Source organism: Pleurodeles waltl, chromosome 7 (assembly GCF_031143425.1).
Source record: "Pleurodeles waltl isolate 20211129_DDA chromosome 7, aPleWal1.hap1.20221129, whole genome shotgun sequence".
In the NCBI taxonomy this organism is placed as follows: Eukaryota; Metazoa; Chordata; class Amphibia; order Caudata; family Salamandridae; genus Pleurodeles; species Pleurodeles waltl.
Genome location: NC_090446.1, coordinates 137,572,324 through 137,591,676, shown reverse-complemented (window position 1 = coordinate 137,591,676; position 19,353 = coordinate 137,572,324). Strand labels below are relative to the sequence as shown.

At 45.6% G+C, this 19,353-nt stretch overlaps 1 protein-coding gene across 7 annotated transcripts in view; it reads right to left on the bottom strand.

The window, feature by feature from the left end:
* The window catches only part of DNMT3B (DNA methyltransferase 3 beta), a 543,013-nt gene that overhangs the window by 86,830 nt on the left and 436,830 nt on the right, over positions 1 to 19,353 (bottom strand). For all 7 annotated transcript variants that reach the window (XM_069243399.1, XM_069243402.1, XM_069243397.1 and 4 more), the window contains one exon: positions 8,290 to 8,380. In XM_069243399.1, the coding sequence (XP_069099500.1) occupies positions 8,290 to 8,380 (91 nt within the window). The remainder of the gene's footprint in view (positions 1 to 8,289; positions 8,381 to 19,353) is intronic.

Below are 19,353 nucleotides of genomic sequence, written 5' to 3'. Positions count from 1 at the left end.
GCCCAGATACATACCAACATGTTGGAAAAGCAGTGCTTGCGCACTGCTATGCTCAACCTAAAAAGTGAGCACGCCAATGTTTGCTCCCTGTTGAAATGTCCGCTCTTTGGAAAATGAACAAAATTCAGCTAGATACAGCTCACCATTATATATGGAAAACTTTGTCGATAATTAAGTGGCTAGCTGCAAAACCCAAATTATTGTTTCAATGCCCTTAATATAGTGAGTTAAATTTTTCTGTAATAATTTATAACCATCTGTATTCATTTATAATCACAATGAACTGATACAAAATGTTTATGTTTTGTAATACTGAATAGGTTTCTCAAGAAACTGATATAGAATTAAGTTAAGGTTCATAGAGGGCTGATACTTATTGATGCTGAAGTAACGTTTAGTGAGTCTGGAGTCAGGCTGAGCCAAGATTGGGTGGATGTTCAGCTAAGATGAGATTGATGTTGTATGAGGAGCAGTGAGAACATGAAGGTGAGGTCGTGGTGTGCTTGACGGTGGGTGTGGTGTGCATGAAGTAAAAAAAGGATGAGGTGAGAATATGGCCAGCTCATGGAGAGGATGAGATGGTGAGTTGAGGTAGAAGCATAAGGTCAAGACTGAGGCAAAATGACGAGCAGACAACTTCTCTATATATAGTTTTAACATGGTGATGCACTGCTGTAGGTCACACTAGTGCTGCAGAGCTTTGATAAGGGGGGGTGGAAGGTGGAACAGTTTCTTACCTGTAACTCCAGTTCTCTCATAGGGAAACCTCAGCTGAAGTCATAAGCACTTGAATAGTTCTACCCACGTGCAGTATCCTGTAGCACTTCTTTATATAGTCTCTTCTTAAGTGTAGACATTCACCTTGCTTCAGGAAGGCCTGCAGAGACACTTACGAAAGAACAGAATATGCAGTCTAGGCAAACAGGATAAAGTAGTGTAATTCTTCAGATTGTACTTAGAAAAGGGTTAAAAACACCCTTATCAATGTATATAATTTGAGGTAAATGTGACAGAGACCTCAAATCACCTTCACAACCCCTTTTCTGATCAAGTAAGCAGTGTAGCCTCATAGGCTGCTATTATGTAAGTGGAAAACAGTGAATGTGCCTTTAAGGCTGCAGAGACCACCAGTATCCCATAATGTTCAGCAGTTGGCAGTTGCCTCAGTTCTTTTTGATGATAAGTACTAGTGATAAGTAATTGCAATACTATTCTCTGTTCCGTCCACAGGGGAGGAGGGAGGGCTGCTTGTGACTACAATGTAGATTCTCCTACGAGAGAACTGGAGTTACAGGTAAGAAACTGTTCCTTCTCACATGGGGGATCTCTGTTGATAGTCACAAGCATTTGAATAGAATAGCAAGCCCATCCCCAATAAAGGCGGTGGAAGGAAGAGGAGAGAAGATCAGACTAGGCAAGTAAATTCCTGAGAGAGGCCTGTCCTATTTGAGCATCTGCCCTAGCATTGAAGTCCAAACAGTAGTGTTTGGTGAAAGTGTGAACAGATCTCCATGTAGCTGCCTTACTAATTTCAGCACTGGGGACAGTCCACAAAGTGGTTGCAGCTGCTTTGCCTCTTGTAGGATGGGCCTTTGGTTTCACCAACAAAGGCTTGTTGGCCTTTTGGTAACAAAAAGTATGCAGGATACTATCCAGCGTGAAATGGACTGGAAGTGGCTAACCCTGTGCGAACCGCGCCATAGCTCACACAAAGCTGGTCAGATCTGAGCAGGTCGAGTGTCATTGTCTAAGTAAAACTTTAAAACCCTCCTTACATTCAGGGAGTGAATCGTTCGCTCTGCTGGAGTAGAACGCTACTGAAAAAACGTGGTTAAAGAAATTGTTTGATTGACATGAAAATCCAAAATAACTTTGGGAAGAAATTTGGGATGGGTTCTGGGAACTACTTTATTAGAGTGGAAAACTGAATAAGGTTCATTAGCACACAATGCTTGAATTTCGCTAACTCTACAAGCTTATGTAATAGCTACTAGGAAAACTGCTTTCCAAGATAGATGCTGTAGAGATGCCTTACAAATAGGTTCAAAAGGATCTTGCATTAAACGTGAAAGGACAACATTAAGTTCCCAGGGAGGGGAAGGGCGTTTGATGGGAGGAAAAACCTTTTTTAACCCCAAGGACATTTTACTGGGATCTTGAAAAAAGAGGTTTGTGAAGGACATTTGCGGTAGGCAGTAAGAGCTACCAAATGCAATTTTATTGATGAGAACTGTAAACCAGATTTTGCCAGACAGAGGAGATAGGGAAGGATGGCTTCCTCTTGGCAAGATGTAGGGTCTATGTTCTTTGAAGAACACTAAATGCAGAATCTGTTCCACTGGGAGGTGTAAGCTGTATGGGTTGGCGGCTGTTTAACTTCTTTAAGAATGTTCAGGCAGTGTTGTGGCAGATTTAAGTGTCCATACTGCACTAGCTCAGGAGCCATGCTGCCAAATTAAACGAGGAGAGATTGGGGAGGACCATCTGTCCTTCGAACTTCGTTAGTAGGTCTGACCGGCATGGGAGCTTGAGGTGTGGACGCTGTGACCAGAGAAGAAAGTCCGTGAACCACCACTGACGTGCCCACTGCAGGCTATCAGGATGAGTCTGGCTCTCGTGTGGGACAGTTTGAGGAGGACTGCCAGAATTAGAGGGATTTGAGGAAAGGTGTAGAGAAATTTGCCTGACCAGTTGATCCATAGGGCATTCCCCTGAGCCCCTGGTTGGAAGAACCTCAAGGCGAAGCCTTGGCATTTTTTGTTTTCTGCGGTGGTGAACAAGTCGATGTGCGGTGAGCCTCATTGCCTGTAGATGTTGTTGACAATGTCGTTGTGAAGGACCCATTTGTGGTTTTCTTCCAGAGCCCTGCTGAGGGCGTCTGCCTGTACATTTCGCATCCCTGGGAGGTGAGTTGCCATGATCGGCAGGTTTCTGCCTTTGAGTCATCTCCAAATTGTTTCGGTTTCGTGGGACAATGGTCTGGACCTCGTCCCCCCCTGCTTGTTGAGGTAGTACATGGTGTTTGAGTGTCTGTCTCAACAACCAGGGAGTGAGTTTTGAATGACAGGCAAAACGATGTGAGTTTCAGGTGGACTGCCCTGCGCTCTAAGAAGTTGATGTGATACGCCACATCTTTCTGAGACCATTTGCCTTGTATGTGGAGATGATCCATGCGGGCTTCCCATCCCAGTAGTGATACATCTGTTATTATGGATTGAGAAGGGGTCGTTTGGTTGAAAGCCACCCTGTTAAGAGGGAGGTCAGACAGCACCACCATGTCAGAGACAACTTTACATGAGGGGAGAGGATGATCTTGTCTTCCCAGTTTCCTGTCGAATGATCCCACTGATCCTCAAGACATTCCTGAAGGGTACGCATGCAAAGGCATTCATTCAGAGTGAGGAAAATGCATGAGGCCATGGAGTTGAGAAGAGAAGACACTGACCTCACCGTGGAATGGGAGACTGTCATTAGAGAATTACATTTCCGACAGATCAATGAAAGTCTCTCCTCCAAAGGAGACACTTTTGCCTGTATGGTATCGAGACTGGCTCCTAAGTACTGCAGCGACTGTAATGAATTTGAGATCGAATTGTTGTGGTTAATGTGTAGACCCAATCATTGGAGGACTTCGCAAGCCCAGTTGTAAAGTTGCTGGGCCTCTTGTGAAGTTGAAGCTTTGATCAGCCATTCACCTAGATAGGGATAGACAAATATTTTATGTCTCCTGAGATGTGCAGCCACTACTGTCAAGCACTTGGAGAAGGTTCTGGGAGCGGACTTGAGGCCAAATACAAGAACCTGGTATTGATAGAGGTTCTGCCCCACTACAAATCTCAAGAATTTGTGGTGTTTCTTTGCGATAGGTATGTGAAAATACGCATCTTGAAGGTCTATTGAGCATAGCCATGCTCCCTGGGGTAGTTGAGGATGGATCTGATGTAATGCCAGCACCCGAAATTTCTATTTGTGAATCCATTTGTAGGTTGCCTTTAAGTCGGGAATGGATCTGAACTTGCTCTTTTCTTTTTTCTTCACCAGGAAATATCTGGTATAGATACCTTTGTCCCATTGTTTGTGGGGGACAACCTTCACACCTTTATTTTGAAGCAAGAGATTGACTTCTTTTTAAAGCATGTGCAAACGATGACTGGATGGTTCTGGTGGTATGGTGGAGGGAGAACTGGTAAACCTGAGACAATATCCATTCGGAACAGTATTCAGTACCCAGGCATCGTTTGTGATTTTTTGCACTCTGCCAGACAATGTCAGATGCTTCCCCTCACAGGAGTGGATAACGGACGAAGAGGAAGGAAGAATTCACTGCTTTGCTTCTACTGTCATTTTACCCCATCAGGCAGGGTGCTGTGAAGCACACACTCTAGATTGCCTTCTTTGCTGGTGTTGCTGATAAGGTAGATTTTGCGGTTGCTTGTGACTCTGGTACCACTGAGGTGTTTGAACCCTCTGGGGGTGATATCAGCGCTTATAAGGCTGGAAGGGTTGTCTTTGTTCTTTTGGTCTTTCCAGGCAGACAGCTTTCAGTGTTTCCCTCTCTGACTTCATGGAAGCCATCCCATCAGTATGGGTGCCGAAGAGGGTTGAACCAGAAAATGGAAGGTTCAAAATTCATTGTTGTCAGAATTTAATTATGTGAATCTCAGCCAGGAATTATGTCTTAAGGCTATGCCATTACAATATTCATAGGCTGCTAACAACGGTGAATCGGCTGCAGCGCTGATTATTTGATTTTATACCATGAGGCCTTTGTTCACTATCTCAAGGGAGTCTTCTCTTCTGTCTTTGGGGAAGTCATCAGCAAACTGCTGGATAGAGTCCCAGAGCGCTCTATCATATCTTCCATGGAGGGCAGTGGTACTTGTGGTCTTCACGATGGCTGCAGCTGTGTTACAGACCTTGCAAACCACAGAGTCTAATTTCCAACTCACCTTGTCAGGAGGAACTGAAGAAGCCGGAGTGGTTGTATGATATTTCTTAGCAGCCAGATTGACTACTGAGTCAGGTGGTGGATCTGCTCTAAGGAAAAGCGGAGGTCTGTATTTCTTTTGAAGTCTTGAAGGAGCTGATTTGGTGGCTGCTGAAGTAAGGAAGAGAAAGGAAGAGCTCCATGGCAGACTCCAACAATCCTGGCACCAATGGATGAGGAGGCCTTGATTGGGATCTTTGAAGTGTTTCAAAGATAACGGATGTCGTAGATGTAGGAACTGACACCTGTATGTTCAATTTTCCTCTTACTAAAACCTCCTGGAAGATGGATTGTCATCAATCGGCGAGATGCGAGGAGGTGGTGAGTCAGTAAGGTTCGGTGAGTGGCATCTTCTTGATGAAGATGAGGACGTTGTGTGTCTAGATGGCGTCCTTGTCCTCGAACTATGGCTACGATGGTGACAGCGTCTATTAGACGAGGAACATCTGGCATGGTGTCTGTGGCGTGATCTACAGCATGTTGTAGAGCGCAATTTGGGCTGTGTTGGTGCCGTAGGAGCAGGATGAATTGGCAAAGGAGCTGCAGAAGCAGGCAGCGCAGGAGTTGCATGAGTTGGTACAGGATGAAGAGGCAGTGTTGGAGGTGGCAGAGGCGACAGCGAAATTGGAGGTGGTGAATCTGGTAGTACGATTGGGAATGAAGGAGAATAAGCCCTTGAGTACTCAGAGTCAGAAGATGGATAAATCCTTCTCCTTTTTCTCCTCAGCGTTGAGATGGACTTCGACGTCGACCTCCGACGATGCATCAAAGGCGACCTCCGTTGACAGTGCCACAACACTGATCTTATTATTGTACAGCTCTCTGGAGTTGAGGGATCAGGTTACCTCGATGTCGTTCTGATGGTGTGTGTCGACGACGTATGTCTTATACCTTGCCTCAACGTGATATATATGCTGTTTCGTCAACGGTGAGCAAGTTGGTGCCGCACGTGGTCTCGATGTCGATTCTCTCGACGCCAACCTGGAAAGATGGCACTTTCATGCTGGAACTCTCTTTGTGGACCATCCAGGTCCCTTTGAGGCATAAGTAAAAGCCCTGGCAGAGAAGTGTCCCTCCCCTCGCTTTGAGGTCTCACCTTAAGACTGGATTTGCTGTCTGCGCCTTTCTTCTGTTCTATGGAGTCAAATCTTTTCCCTCTCTCCCAGTGTGCGTTGTGAAAATCTTTTACAATGATGCCAGATCTGGAAGATGAGAAGAGGGAAGGCAAAGAATGCAGACACTGTGAGGGTCTGATTTAGCCTTTTATCTCCCACAGGAAGGACATTTGCCAAACAGAGAAGGCATAGTGTTGGAGAAAATGCCTCAAAAATCTGTCAGAAAAAGTCTGAAAGTGTGAGAGAAAGTTGAAAAATGCTGAGTGAAGTAGTTAGAATGAAAATTCACAAGTGAATTTTGAAGAAAAAATGCCTAAAGGCTGAGTGCAGTGTTCCAGGATCCTGTCACCAGTTACTGGAAAAAAGAACCAAGAAACTGCCACCTGCTGAGCATGATGGGATCTCTGCAGCCTTAAAGGCACAGTCACTATTTTCCACTCACATAATAGCAGCCTATGAGGCTACACTGATTTTCTATTCTTCATCTCTTACTTTGTCAGAAAAGGGTTTATAAAGGAAATTTGAGGTCTGGTGTACACATTTACCTAAAATTATACATTTATAAGGGTGTTTTTAATTCTTTTCTAAGTATAATATGAAGAATTACACCACTGTAGCCTGTTTGCCTAGGCTACATATTATGTTCTTTCTTACGTGTCTCTGCAGGCCTTCCTGAAGCAAGGCGAATGTCTACACTTAAGAAGAGACAATATAAAGAAGTGCTCCAGGCTACCGCACGTGGGCGGAACTATTGAAATGCTTGACTATCAACGGAGATCCCCTACGAGAGAAGCTTTGTTAGGGTCATGGTTCATATATCTTACACCTCCCACTTCATTGTCAGACAGCTCTTAGCTGCGGTGTGAAGTATACTCAATGCAAATCAAGAACTTTGTCTTCTGCTGCGCCCACTGCAACTCACTCCGGGGGCTGGAGAGAGTGATTGCGAGGTACTGAGCTTTAAAAAAAATCAGCCTTCACCCCTAATGTCCCTGAGGTACTGCCTCATGCCCTAAATGGCTAGTCTCTCCTTGCTCAAAGTAGCTGCTACAGGAGTGAAATTGTGCAGTGCCAGGCTTTGACTTGATTGACATTAAGTAGTACTGCAGCAGCCTGTCCTTGTGCTCGCCAATACAGTGCCCTTTCATCTTAACCTGCTGAGATCCTGTCTCTTCATAACCTTGGGATGAAGGGAGAGGATAAATAAAGTGCCAGAGAGGGAGCAGAGGTCACATCCTTTCTGCATTCTTTATACCAACGGGTCATGCGGACCACACGGTCTGGACCTGCAAATCTGCTCAACAAATGGCTATATTTTGCTTCTTTTCAGGAAAGGCAGTTGACTTAGTGCTTACCAATGCAACGTCGTATGGTGAGATGGACTTGAAAGAGCAACTGCAGTAAACTTGTTACATTCAGCAATGGGTGGTTCGTTTGTGTCCCTCTGGCCGATGATCACCTGCATGACACAGAAGTGGCAGGAGCACAGTGTGACTTGTCACATAGCTGTCTACTCCGGGAACTCCCCAGGGACCAAAACATACCAAGAGTCACATGTTATGAATCCTCCTCTCTAGTGCTCGCAGCTAAAAGCAGTCCATCAAGGTTCAATAGCAACTACTGAGAGGGGGCATCATTAGCACGTGAGAACCCCATGGAACTCCTTATGCATTTCTTTAACTCACACACTTTCTGAAGTCACTAATATGAAAATTATTTCTTCCTTTTTGGACAGTTAGGCTTCTTAGTTTCCGAAGTCAACATAATGAACAGCTTTAAAAACTGCATAGAGCTACACATATAGGAGACCGAAGACAGCGTTAGTCTATCGTTTTTGGTATTCGTATTTTGACTACGTTATCGCTTGCCTGTTTCTGTTCAAGGAAAATTAGCTATGTGCATCTATAACTTAAGGTAAACAAAAGGTTATGTTAGTGAGAAAGCATATTTAGGGCTCAGCTTTTGTAAGAATGGGTCCACGCACACGTCTGGACCCCTTTTGGGGATGAGACGTTTGCTCTAATACTCTAGTTAAGGGAGGCTATATCATGTGTCTGACGAACTCAAATGTCTGCAGATTTCAGGGTGACAAGAACATCTAGATTTAGGATTCTTGTGGGCTTCATTTGCACTTATTTAGCCTCCATGTTCTCAATCAAACAATGCTTATTTAAAAGTAGTACTCACCATAAAGACCTTTCCTAGTGGGATTGGCCTTGGAGAGTTCGTTGCAGGGACTTCCTCCTATTACTAGGTCGAAAGGACCCCATTCTTCAACCTGCAACAGTCAGAAACACAGGGTCAGGATGTGGAATGTATGGCCAGGTTGGAGACTGTAGCATCAGAGAGAGGAATATAAGGTGGCGGAGGAGGAAGAGAAAGTCAAAAGTGAATGGCTTCGGATCAGTGAGTAAGAAGGTTCATAAGGACGCAGGGCTGGAGGGAGAAACAAAGAACTAGAGGGAGAGAGACCTTGGGCCAAGGAAGGGAAGGCTCAGAGAATTGTAAGCGGGGTCAGGTGAGAACAGAGGAAAACTGGCAAGAACATGGGCTAGAGGAATGTATGCGAGGCCAGAGAAAGGGAAGCAAGGTCCAAGAGATATGGGCCATCAACAGAAAAGTGGTGATAGATGTAGGAAAGTTGGCCCAAACAAGACATACGAGGCTAGAGGTAGGAAAGAGGATATAGAGCAATGGCTACATTACCAGAGGGATGAACAAAGGGCCAGAGGGAGGACGCAGTGTCAGAAAGAGGAAGGTGAGCATAAGGAGAGATAGGAAAGGTTAGGGGAAACGAGACAGGATCCAAAGGAAGAAAAGGTTACAGGGAGGAAGGAAGGGCCAAAGGGAGACAGGAAGAATAAGAGGGATAAAGGAAGGGTAAGGAGGAGAAATGCAGGGTCACTGGAAGGAGCGCAGTGTGACAGGCAAAACGCTGGGTAAGAAGAAGGAATGAAGACTCAAAAGGAATAGGTAGTGTTAGCCAAAGGAACATAGCTTCAGTGGGGGGACTGTAGGGCTTATGGGAAGACACAGAAGAAGGACTGGAGCATGGTATGAGAGGAACGGTAAACACATTTCTTTACAATTATCATGTTTTACAATTTTTTATCTGTTATAACTTCACACACATCATTACTGTCATTTAATGTTCAATTATATGTCGATGAATACTTCTGTGAAAATAAAATTGCCTTTGTTGTAGACTCCCTCAGAAATATCAAATAAAATCCAAAAAGCCCCTGAACTTTGCCTTCTTTAGAACTTTATATGGGATAAGTTGGATCTTCATAGCCACTTAACCCTCCCATAAACTACCAGTGTTACAGTTAATTGACATTTTTTTCAATCTTTGGCAAAGGATAGCATATACTTCTCTTTCGGGAGGCGGAGTGGAACAGGCATGAATTATTTTCATAGGATAGCTGGTCAGCTCAGTGGTTTCTGCTCTCTTACTCTATCAGAGAAGTGTGAATTATGGTAGCACAAACATATGTACTGTGTGTCATGTAATATTTTTATACAGTTTAGGAATATGCTACTGATGAATGTTACTATTGTAGCTTCACTCCATCTGTTAGCTAGAAGCAGAACCTTGTATAATCCACATTCCTCCTTGATATCCTACTTCATCATTTTCGTAGAAACACTACAACCCATTGTCAAATTACTTGTTTACATATTTTTCGACTAACTGATATAGTACCTTTGAAAAATAACCTGTTCAGATGAACTTTCACTTGTACGTAGACTTTTGAACACAAATAATGTGAATTAAAGTGTCTACTTCACTTGAAAGTCTGAGACAATCTATAGTGGGAAACACAGTAATACCAATGTATACCTGTACAATATCGCAAAATTGTCCCTCTACCGATGAGGCCTATAATTAACACACTGCCAATGTGGTTGCACAATTCAAAGAACACACCTCTTTCAACAGTTAAACATTAACTACTCAGATAAGTGCAAGTGTCACCCTTTTCAGTGCTTTCATGAATGCGTGCACTAACAGGAATATGCATCATAGATTGCTTAATTCACTCAGGTCAACAAAAAGGCTTGTTTCCATTACATCAATACATATGCAGACAACCTTTCTTTTTTAATCAGGTTAACTAGATTTCCATTTAATAGTGGAACACCTTCTGGCTGTGGTCATCCTAAACTCCCTGAGCACATTAATGAACTGTGGTGCTAGGTGCAACTGCACATTTATTTTGAACTGGTAAGCCACCCGGCCTAGCTCATCCCGCAGAGATTGTATGGTGAGTGATGCTCACATGTCTGGTGAACATCCTGCCTGATACTGGCTTCATCCTGCTTGAGGGTACCTATACCTATGTCAGTATCATATACACCTTCATTCTTGCCTTTGCTATTTTCTGAAAACCTGCTCCATCAGAGTACTGGTAGAAAAGAGTAAACAAATATATCCAACCAAACATCACTTTTACCATTTCGTCCACCTTCCTCTTCCCAGTCTTATCGTATGAAGTGTCTTGTCTCCAAAGACAGCTTTGATTTTAGTTTACTTTCCAAGATACCCTCCTGAGTAATATGTATGCCACACACATCATCATAACATAACGTAGCTTTCTAAGGAGGCATAAGAAATGACTCTCCTGAAAGGAGATCCTATTTTATTTCCTGTCTCCCTATGCAGAGAGCCCTTTCGCAACAGCTGAAAGGTATTTTCTTAAGTGACCTTTATCCCTTTCTAGGGTGCCCTGCTATGCGGGGCTCATGTCTGACTCTTGGGAGGATGCTGCTGTTAAACTCATTAAGGACTAAGGCCCTCATTAGACCGCCAGGGCTGCGGTGGCGGTCTCATCGCCAATGGTGAAGACTGCCATATTATGAGTGTGGAGGGTTGGCCTCTGCCAATCTGCCACATCCCCGCCTGTACCGCCAGGGTGGTTGGACACCCGGGCCAGAGGTTAGCATCTCCGACCCGGCTGTCCACTGAAGACCGCCGTCAGTATCACAAGTCGGCTTTCCACCAGAGTTTCCGCGGAAGTAGCACCGCCACGAAATCCCTGGCGGAAAGGCTACCAGTGACAGGAAATTTCTTTCCTGTCACCGGCAGACGACTCCCACAACCCTCCCCGGCAATCCCAATACCCACCCCCCATACCAGAACTCTCCACCCCCTTCCAGTACAGCACCCCACACTTCCAGGACAGCACCCCCGCATACAAGGACACAACACCCACACGCACCCCGCATACATTCATTCACCAACACTTACATATACATTATATTCTGAAAAGACCGCTGAAGTCATAATGAGGGCCTAAGTCCTCTAATGTACGAAGGCTGGCTATTGGTGTACACTATATAATTCACTCACGCTCGTGTATTTTGTTTATTCCCTGGTTTAGATGGGGTTTTTATTCCTGTTAAATACCTTCTGAATGGGAAGCTGGATACCTGGAAGTAAAGCCCATTATGGAGACTCGGGATGGAATCTATGGCACGCTCCTTTAGGTGGGTGCTGTTGTTTGATTGCTGTTCTTTAGTACCTACTGTGGCAGAATGAGTAACTCTCACCAGGACCTTAAGCGTTCCTCTAAGAGATGTCACTGTGGGTCTAGAGATCAGAACCCTTCCCTTCTTAAGGTGCATAAGCACAACTATAAGTGCATTGACGATTTTCACTCTCGGCACCTGGCGGTCCCTATGGCTCCAGTTCCTCCTGTACCAGTTCCAGAGCCTACTACATCGATCTCATTGGATCCAGTGGCATTAAAAGCTTTGATTAAGCAAACTGTGATAGCTGCTATTGACTAATGCTCTCCTGCTCCACTCTCCTTCAAACCAGGTAAATCCAGAGCATAGACAATGTGACTGTGGACCCGCTGAGTAGTGTTTTCAACATCAACTGAGTATTATCTGACATGAGTACTTTTTAAAATAACTTGAAAAACATTTGCAAGACCAATACTAGACCTCTTTTCAAGCTCTTTCAGCTCCCAGTGTTTCTGTCCATGGAGATTGGCCCAGAGCAAGAGGAATCAATGCCATGTCACCTCTTCTCTGTTTGCTTGCCTCCTCTCCCTTTGACTAAGGCATTTCTTATCACACTCAAAATTTAGAGGGCTCTCAAGATTCAGATTGGCTGAATCTCAGGGGAATCATCGGATGGTAGTGGTTTTCACCTCTTTTGTCATCTCCTCTGTGTAATCCTCTATCTATTCTGTCAATCATGACCAAGTTAAAATTGACAACCTGACTTCTGAAAGGTGTAATTTGGGATTTCCTGAGGTTGATTTTACAATCTTGGAGCTTTGTCGCCCATCTACCCATAATCCATACAAGTGTTGAGCATCATTTAGGTAATGGTATTCCACTCCGGCTCTAACCCTTTTTTACTTTTCTGGTTGAAGAAGCCTGTCCCCCCAAACACACACACCTTTTGCTTGGTTTTTGATGCAACTTTCACTGAAGTGCACTGCGTTCCTACTAATGAAGGCCCCAGTGCCAGTGTTCCTTTCCCAACACTACTAGTCACTTGAGCCCCAAGCCACCAGGTCTTTAGCACCTTTTGTAAGATCCTAGTAGGTGGTACCTCTGGTACCTAGGGCATAGGTACTAAAGAAGGTCCCTAAGAGCTACAGCATTACTTGAGCTACTCTAAGGGACCCAGCACCAAACTCATGCAGACTGCCACTGCAGGCTGCATGACAAGGGGCTCTAAGAAGTGTGTGTGCCATGTCCCTTACCACTGCCTGTAGTATTTGTAAGTTACCACTACAGCAGGCCTTACAGCACTAAGGCATAGTGCACTGTATTACAGGGGCGGAGATATGCATGAGCAAATATGCCCATACTATGTCTTTGTGGATTTTTAGACATAATAAGTGAACAGGGAAGCCATTTTAAATACATGTGCTGGACACTGGTCAATACGAGTTACCCAGCTACATGATGGATTTACTGAGAATAGGGATATTTGGTGTCAAACATCTCGTATCAATAAACCCTCACTGATTTCAGTGATGGATTTATTACTACAAGCCCCCAGAGGGCACCTTAGAGGTGTCTCATGGAAACCTACCACCTACTAGTGGTCCAACTGACTAGTTCTAGCCAGCCTGCCACTACCAGATGGGTTTCTGACCCCAAGGGTGAGAGCCTTTGCTCTCTGGAGGTTAGGAACAAACCCTGCTCTGACAGGGGTGTTACACACCCCTCACAACAGGATGACCTTTAAATCTGCATTCCAAGCCAGGAGACTTCAAAGGAGCCTGACGCCTTTGGTATGCAAATCTGGTTTCCCTCGGAAGGGAGATGCCGACCCCCCTGACCCAGGGCACATTTGACACATGGACAGGCAGGAAATTTATCTATGCAGGAGGCATGTTGAACTTGCAGGTTGGACACACTTCTAGGGTGACCAGCCTGAAATGAACACAGCCTTAGGAATGTCACCATCCTGTGTGGTAGAATTAGGGAATTCTGAGACAAGGCGATGCCCACTCCCTAAGGAAGTGCTTATCTAGGGGGCATCGTATCCCAACGATAAGGAGCACATTGGGTACTTCTGTCCACTCCCCTTAACGCCCCTAAATTGAGTAATTAGGGGACCCCTGATACAAGGACTTCAGATATTCACTGACACAAAAGAAGCAGTGGACAAGACGCCTGCTGACCTGAGAACCGAGGAACACAACGGACTTGGTACCGACCCTGTCAGTCTGCCTGCTGCACCCAGCCCTTGTGGGGCAACTGACCTGTCCTGCCACTGCAGCCTACAAAAAAAACAGTAGAGCTGCCAGTGCTTCACAGGTCACCAAGAAGAAGTCCCTTGAAGCAGAGGAGCTGCTTCCCTGAATCTGCAGGCAACCAAAGAAGAACTGTCAGGACCCGGGACCACCATAACCTGTTGTCGAACATCACCACTGCTCCCAAGCTGCCTAGCCTGAGCTGATGTGGGCCTATGGTGTCAACGTTGTTTCTAGGCCCTCCAGAGACAAAATCCACCTTGAGTTCACCTACTGTGGATATCATGGTGTCGCCTGCTGCCTCTGTCTGCACGCCGTCCTCAACCGATGGAGACTCGATGGTCCACAGCACCTCTGCATTTGAACGCCACGGAGTGAGGAGAAGAGGACCACTGTTGTCCCCAAGTCCCCCAGGCTTGTGAGACCTGAGCCCATTTGTTGATTCAGTCAGAAAGGTCCCCCAGTGTACGCCTGCAGCATATTTCTGTGGGCTCCATCTACTGAGGGCGCCCCCAGTGATGGACACCCGACAGTCGAAGATACTTCTGCACCTGGCCGGAGGAAAAGAGGACCACTGGTGTCCCTATGACCCGAGCATTGCAAGACTCGAACCCCCTCAGTGGTTCACCTGGACTGGACTCAGTCCACCCATGCGGCATCATTTTGACTGGACTTATCCCAATTGACTTACTCGGGGCACCTGATGTTGAACTGCACCCGGTTGCCCCAGTACCACCCCAAGTGACCTATTGGTGATGCATAGGACCCTACCCTGTACTCACCTTAAGTCCAGAAGATTGGTTCTGTAAGTTGCTGTCAAGTACCTGTTTGCCGTACGTTTTCTCTCCCATAGGGTAACATTGCAGCTGCAGAAAAATGCAGTGTGTCTACTTTTGAAAACTCATATCTCGAAAAGTACTTACCTGATCCTGATGATCTTGGTATCTAAATTTATATAAAAGTATGTGTTATTTTTATAAATTGGTGTTGGATTTATTTATTGAGTGTGTATCTCACTTACTGCCTATGTGTGTGCATTACATGCTTAGCACCACCCTCTGATACGCCTAATTGCTCGTCCACAGTACCACAAAAAAGAGCATTTGAGGTGTCATTTGTGCCTCTGCAATATCTTTGGGGTTTGGTTGGACTCAACACATTGTACCTCATTTTTGGTCCACTATATAAAAAACCAGCGTCCTACACCTGCCATGCTCTTTCTCTTCGTTGACTTTCTTCATGTGGATTTCAATTTGTGTTTGGCTCTCACTGCTTTACACTGTCAGCTGGCTGCTTTTAAACCTTTTCATCCTCCACAAAATAATCTAGCTTTTCATCTAATATTAATCTTTGAGCTGTCTTAACCTTCCCTCCAGGGTTCTCCCTTTTGCCTTCAAGTCACTCCAATCTGCTTCCTGCGACCCCTTGAAGAACCTCTATTGAGTATTTGTCTGCAAAAGTTGTGTTCTTGGTAGCAATTAAAACTGCTAGCAGAGTGGGTGATATTGGCGCGCTTCCTTCCTATGAACCTTTACATGTTTTTTTATCAGAAGATGAATTCCTATGCTTTTATTCTTATGTCTCTTTCTCAATTTTCAACCTAACGATAGAATCAGATTACCCTTCCATGTCTGTACCCTTTTCTTTTTATAAGGTGAAGAACAGTCTTTATAGTTACTGAATGTTGCAAGAGGTGTTCTGATATACCTACAGTGTACGTTAGACAATTCAATAATCTGACTTTCATTTGTCACATTTGCTGTCAGTCGTCAGAGAGAGAAGCAATCTTTCCCAACTCTTATCCAGTGGGTTCGCCATGCTCTTTCTATGAGATTTAAATTGGTTAAGATTCCATTCCTCAACAGGTGTGAGGTTGCGTCACCAGAGGGGTGGCTGCTTGATGGGAAGATGCCCATAGTGTTTCTTTACTTGATCTATGCATGACTGTCACTTGGGCTGTGCCAGGCACCTTTACACATCACAGTAGGCTCCAAGTGAGGGATTCTGGAGCTGGTATTGGAGCTGCTGTTTTGAGTTCTGTAAAGATTCAGTATTTTCTGTTTTGTCTGTTTTCACCTGATTTGCAAATAAATATTCTTGTTTGCAGTACCTAAACTTGTATGATGTTTAAGTTACACCAATGCCCTTTTTATTGCTTTTTTTCTATCTTCATAAGTTAGGAAAAGCGTCTGGAGAAGGAGTGAAGTGGTAATGCTCGAATTATTTACTGGTAATCTTCTATACACTGAATCCTTCTAGTTACCAGTAACTAATCCGAGCAATTTTGAGGGTTTAATTTAGTGGATTCCTGGGTGTCACAAACTTAAAGGTAATTTTCTTTTTTTTTGTCAAATTGGTCTTATTGGTTTTTCGAATCAATACATAGGCAGTCATGAAATGCCCCTCATGTGGTCTACATCATAAGTAAAGCTAATGGCAGGGACAGTGTTTTATATTCAGAAGAAAGCCATACCGACGCCCATATGGCTGATACAATAAAAGAGATATATCCATGACTTTGCGATGCTGTACATTCCTGTAGAAACTAAAAACACATTTATATAACACATTATAACCCAAATAGGTTAATAATTACAACTTGCATGATTAGTTCAGAGCTGTAAAGAAACTAGTTGCTTACCTGTAACAATAGTTTTGCAGCTTGAGTCTTCTAGATTCACATACTTTGCATACTCCGCCATCTAGTGGTTGGAGTAGGAATGTGCTATTTGCTTTTGTTTTAACTTTTTTTTTTTTGTGGGTGTGTGCAAAACCAGATCCCTTTGGCTTGGGCTACAAGCCACCTTGTGTGTGTGCAAGCTATCAGATATTTTTTTGCGCCATGGAGATCGGAGGTGCCCTGCAGACTGCAGAGAAAATACAGCAGCAGAAAGATGCAAGAAGGGAACCCCAACAGAACATTAAGAAGATAGGTGATAGAAAGGAAGGTTGCATAATAGGGTAATCTTGAGCAAAGCAGCTTGTTTGGCGCTGCTCACATTATTTCTCATGCAGCAGGGCAAGTACACTTTCAGTGCCTTTTTAATATTCTCTCTCTCTCTGTCTCTCAACGTTGTGCGTATAGTTGTGCAATCCCACCAGATATGGTAAAAATCTCCCGGGAGGCCACATTCCCTCCAACATCTGCCTGGGGTACTGGGGAAGATTTTCCACAATTTCACAGGGTACGGGTATCAGTCATAGATAACCTTGAAATGGGCTTCATGTAGGCGTAGAGTGTGATCAAAACTAGAGATATCACACCATAAACTGTGCCATTATCGATCTTCTATCTATGTCTCTGATGTTTGCTCCCAGAGCGTTAAATGACGTAGGGGAGGGGTGGTTGTGGAGGATCTCAGGAGAGCATATAGAAAGGAAATATAACATTTGGAAGACTTAGTGTAAAGAAATGGCTCCCTGTTGCAGTTACCCCCCACTTTTTGCCTGATACTGATGCTGACTTGACTGAGAAGTGTGCTGGGACCCTGCTAACCAGGCCCCAGCACCAGTGTTCCTTCACCTAGAATGTACCATTGTTTCCACAATTGGCACACCCTGGCATTCAGATAAGTCCCTTGTAACTGGTACTTCTAGTACCAAGGGCCCTGATGCCAAGGAAGGCCTCTAAGGGCTGCAGCATGTCTTATGCCACCCTAGAGACCCCTCACTCAGCACAGACACACTGCTTACAAGCCTGTGTGTGCTAGTGAGAACAAAATGAGTAAGTCGACATGGCACTCCCCTCAGGGTGCCATGCCAGCCTCTCACTGCCTATGCAGTATAGGTAAGACACCCCTCTAGCAGGCCTTACAGCCCTAAGGCAGGGTGCACTATACCATAGGTGAGGGTACCAGTGCATGAGCATGGTACCCCTACAGTGTCTAAACAAAACCTTAGACATTGTAAGTGCAGGGTAGCCATAAGAGTATATGGTCTGGGAGTTTGTCAAACACGAACTCCACAGCACCATAATGGCTACACTGAAAACTGGGAAGTTTGGTATCAAACTTCTCAGCACAATAAATGCACACTGATGCCAGTGTACATTTTATTGTAAAATACACCCCAGAGGGCACCTTAGAGGTGCCCCCTGAAACTTAACCGACTATCTGTGTAGGCTGACTAGTTTTAGCAGCCTGCCACAAACCGAGACATGTTGCTGGCCCCATGGGGAGAGTGCCTTTGTCACTCTGAGGCCAGTAACAAAGCCTGCACTGGGTGGAGATGCTAACACCTCCCCCAGGCAGGAATTGTCACACCTGGCGGTGAGCCTCAAAGGCTCACCTCCTTTGTGCCAACCCAGCAGGACACTCCAGCTAGTGGAGTTGCCCGCCCCCTCCGGCCAGGCCCCACTTTTGGCGGCAAGGCCGGAGAAGATAATGAGAAAAACAAGGAGGAGTCACTGGCCAGTCAGGACAGCCCCTAAGGTGTCCTGAGCTGAGGTGACTCTGACTTTTAGAAATCCTCCATCTTGCAGATGGAGGATTCCCCCAATAGGGTTAGGATTGTGACCCCCTCCCCTTGGGAGGAGGCACAAAGAGGGTGTACCCACCCTCAGGGCTAGTAGCCATTGGCTACTAACCCCCCAGACCTAAACACGCCCTTAAATTTAGTATTTAAGGGCTACCCTGAACCCTAGAAAATTAGATTCCTGCAACTACAAGAAGAAGGACTGCCCAGCTGAAAACCCCTGCAGCGGAAGACCAGAAGACGACAACTGCCTTGGCTCCAGAAACTCACCGGCCTGTCTCCTGCCTTCCAAAGATCCTGCTCCAGCGACGCCTTCCAAAGGGACCAGCGACCTCGACCTCCTCTGAGGACTGCACCTGCTTCGAAAAGACAAGAAACTCCCGAGGACAGCGGACCTGCTCCAAGAAAGGCTGCGACTCTGTTTCCAGCAGCTTTAAAGAACCCTGCAAGCTCCCCGCAAGAAGCGTGAGACTTGCAACACTGCACCCGGCGACCCCGACTCGGCTGGTGGCGATCCAACACCTCAGGAGGGACCCCAGGACTACTCTAAGACTGTGAGTACAAAAACCTGTCCCCCCTGAGCCCCCACAGCGCCGCCTGCAGAGGGAATCCCGAGGCTTCCCCTGACCGCGACTCTTTGAATCCTAAGTCCCGACACCTGGGAGAGACCCTGCACCCGCAGCCCCCAGGACCTGAAGGACCGGACTTTCACTGGAGGAGTGACCCCCAGGAGTCCCTCTCCCTTGACCAAGTGGAGGTTTCCCCGAGGAACCCCCCCCTTGCCTGCCTGCAGCGCTGAAGAGATCCCTAGATCTCCCATTGACTTCCATTGCGAACCCGACGCCTGTTTCTACACTGCACCCGGCCGCCCCCGCGCTGCTGAGGGTGAAATTTCTGTGTGGACTTGTGTCCCCCCCGGTGCCCTACAAAACCCCCCTGGTCTGCCCTCCGAAGACGCGGGTACTTACCTGCAAGCAGACCGGAACCGGGGCACCCCCTTCTCTCCATTCTAGCCTATGTGTTTTGGGCACCACTTTGAACTCTGCACCTG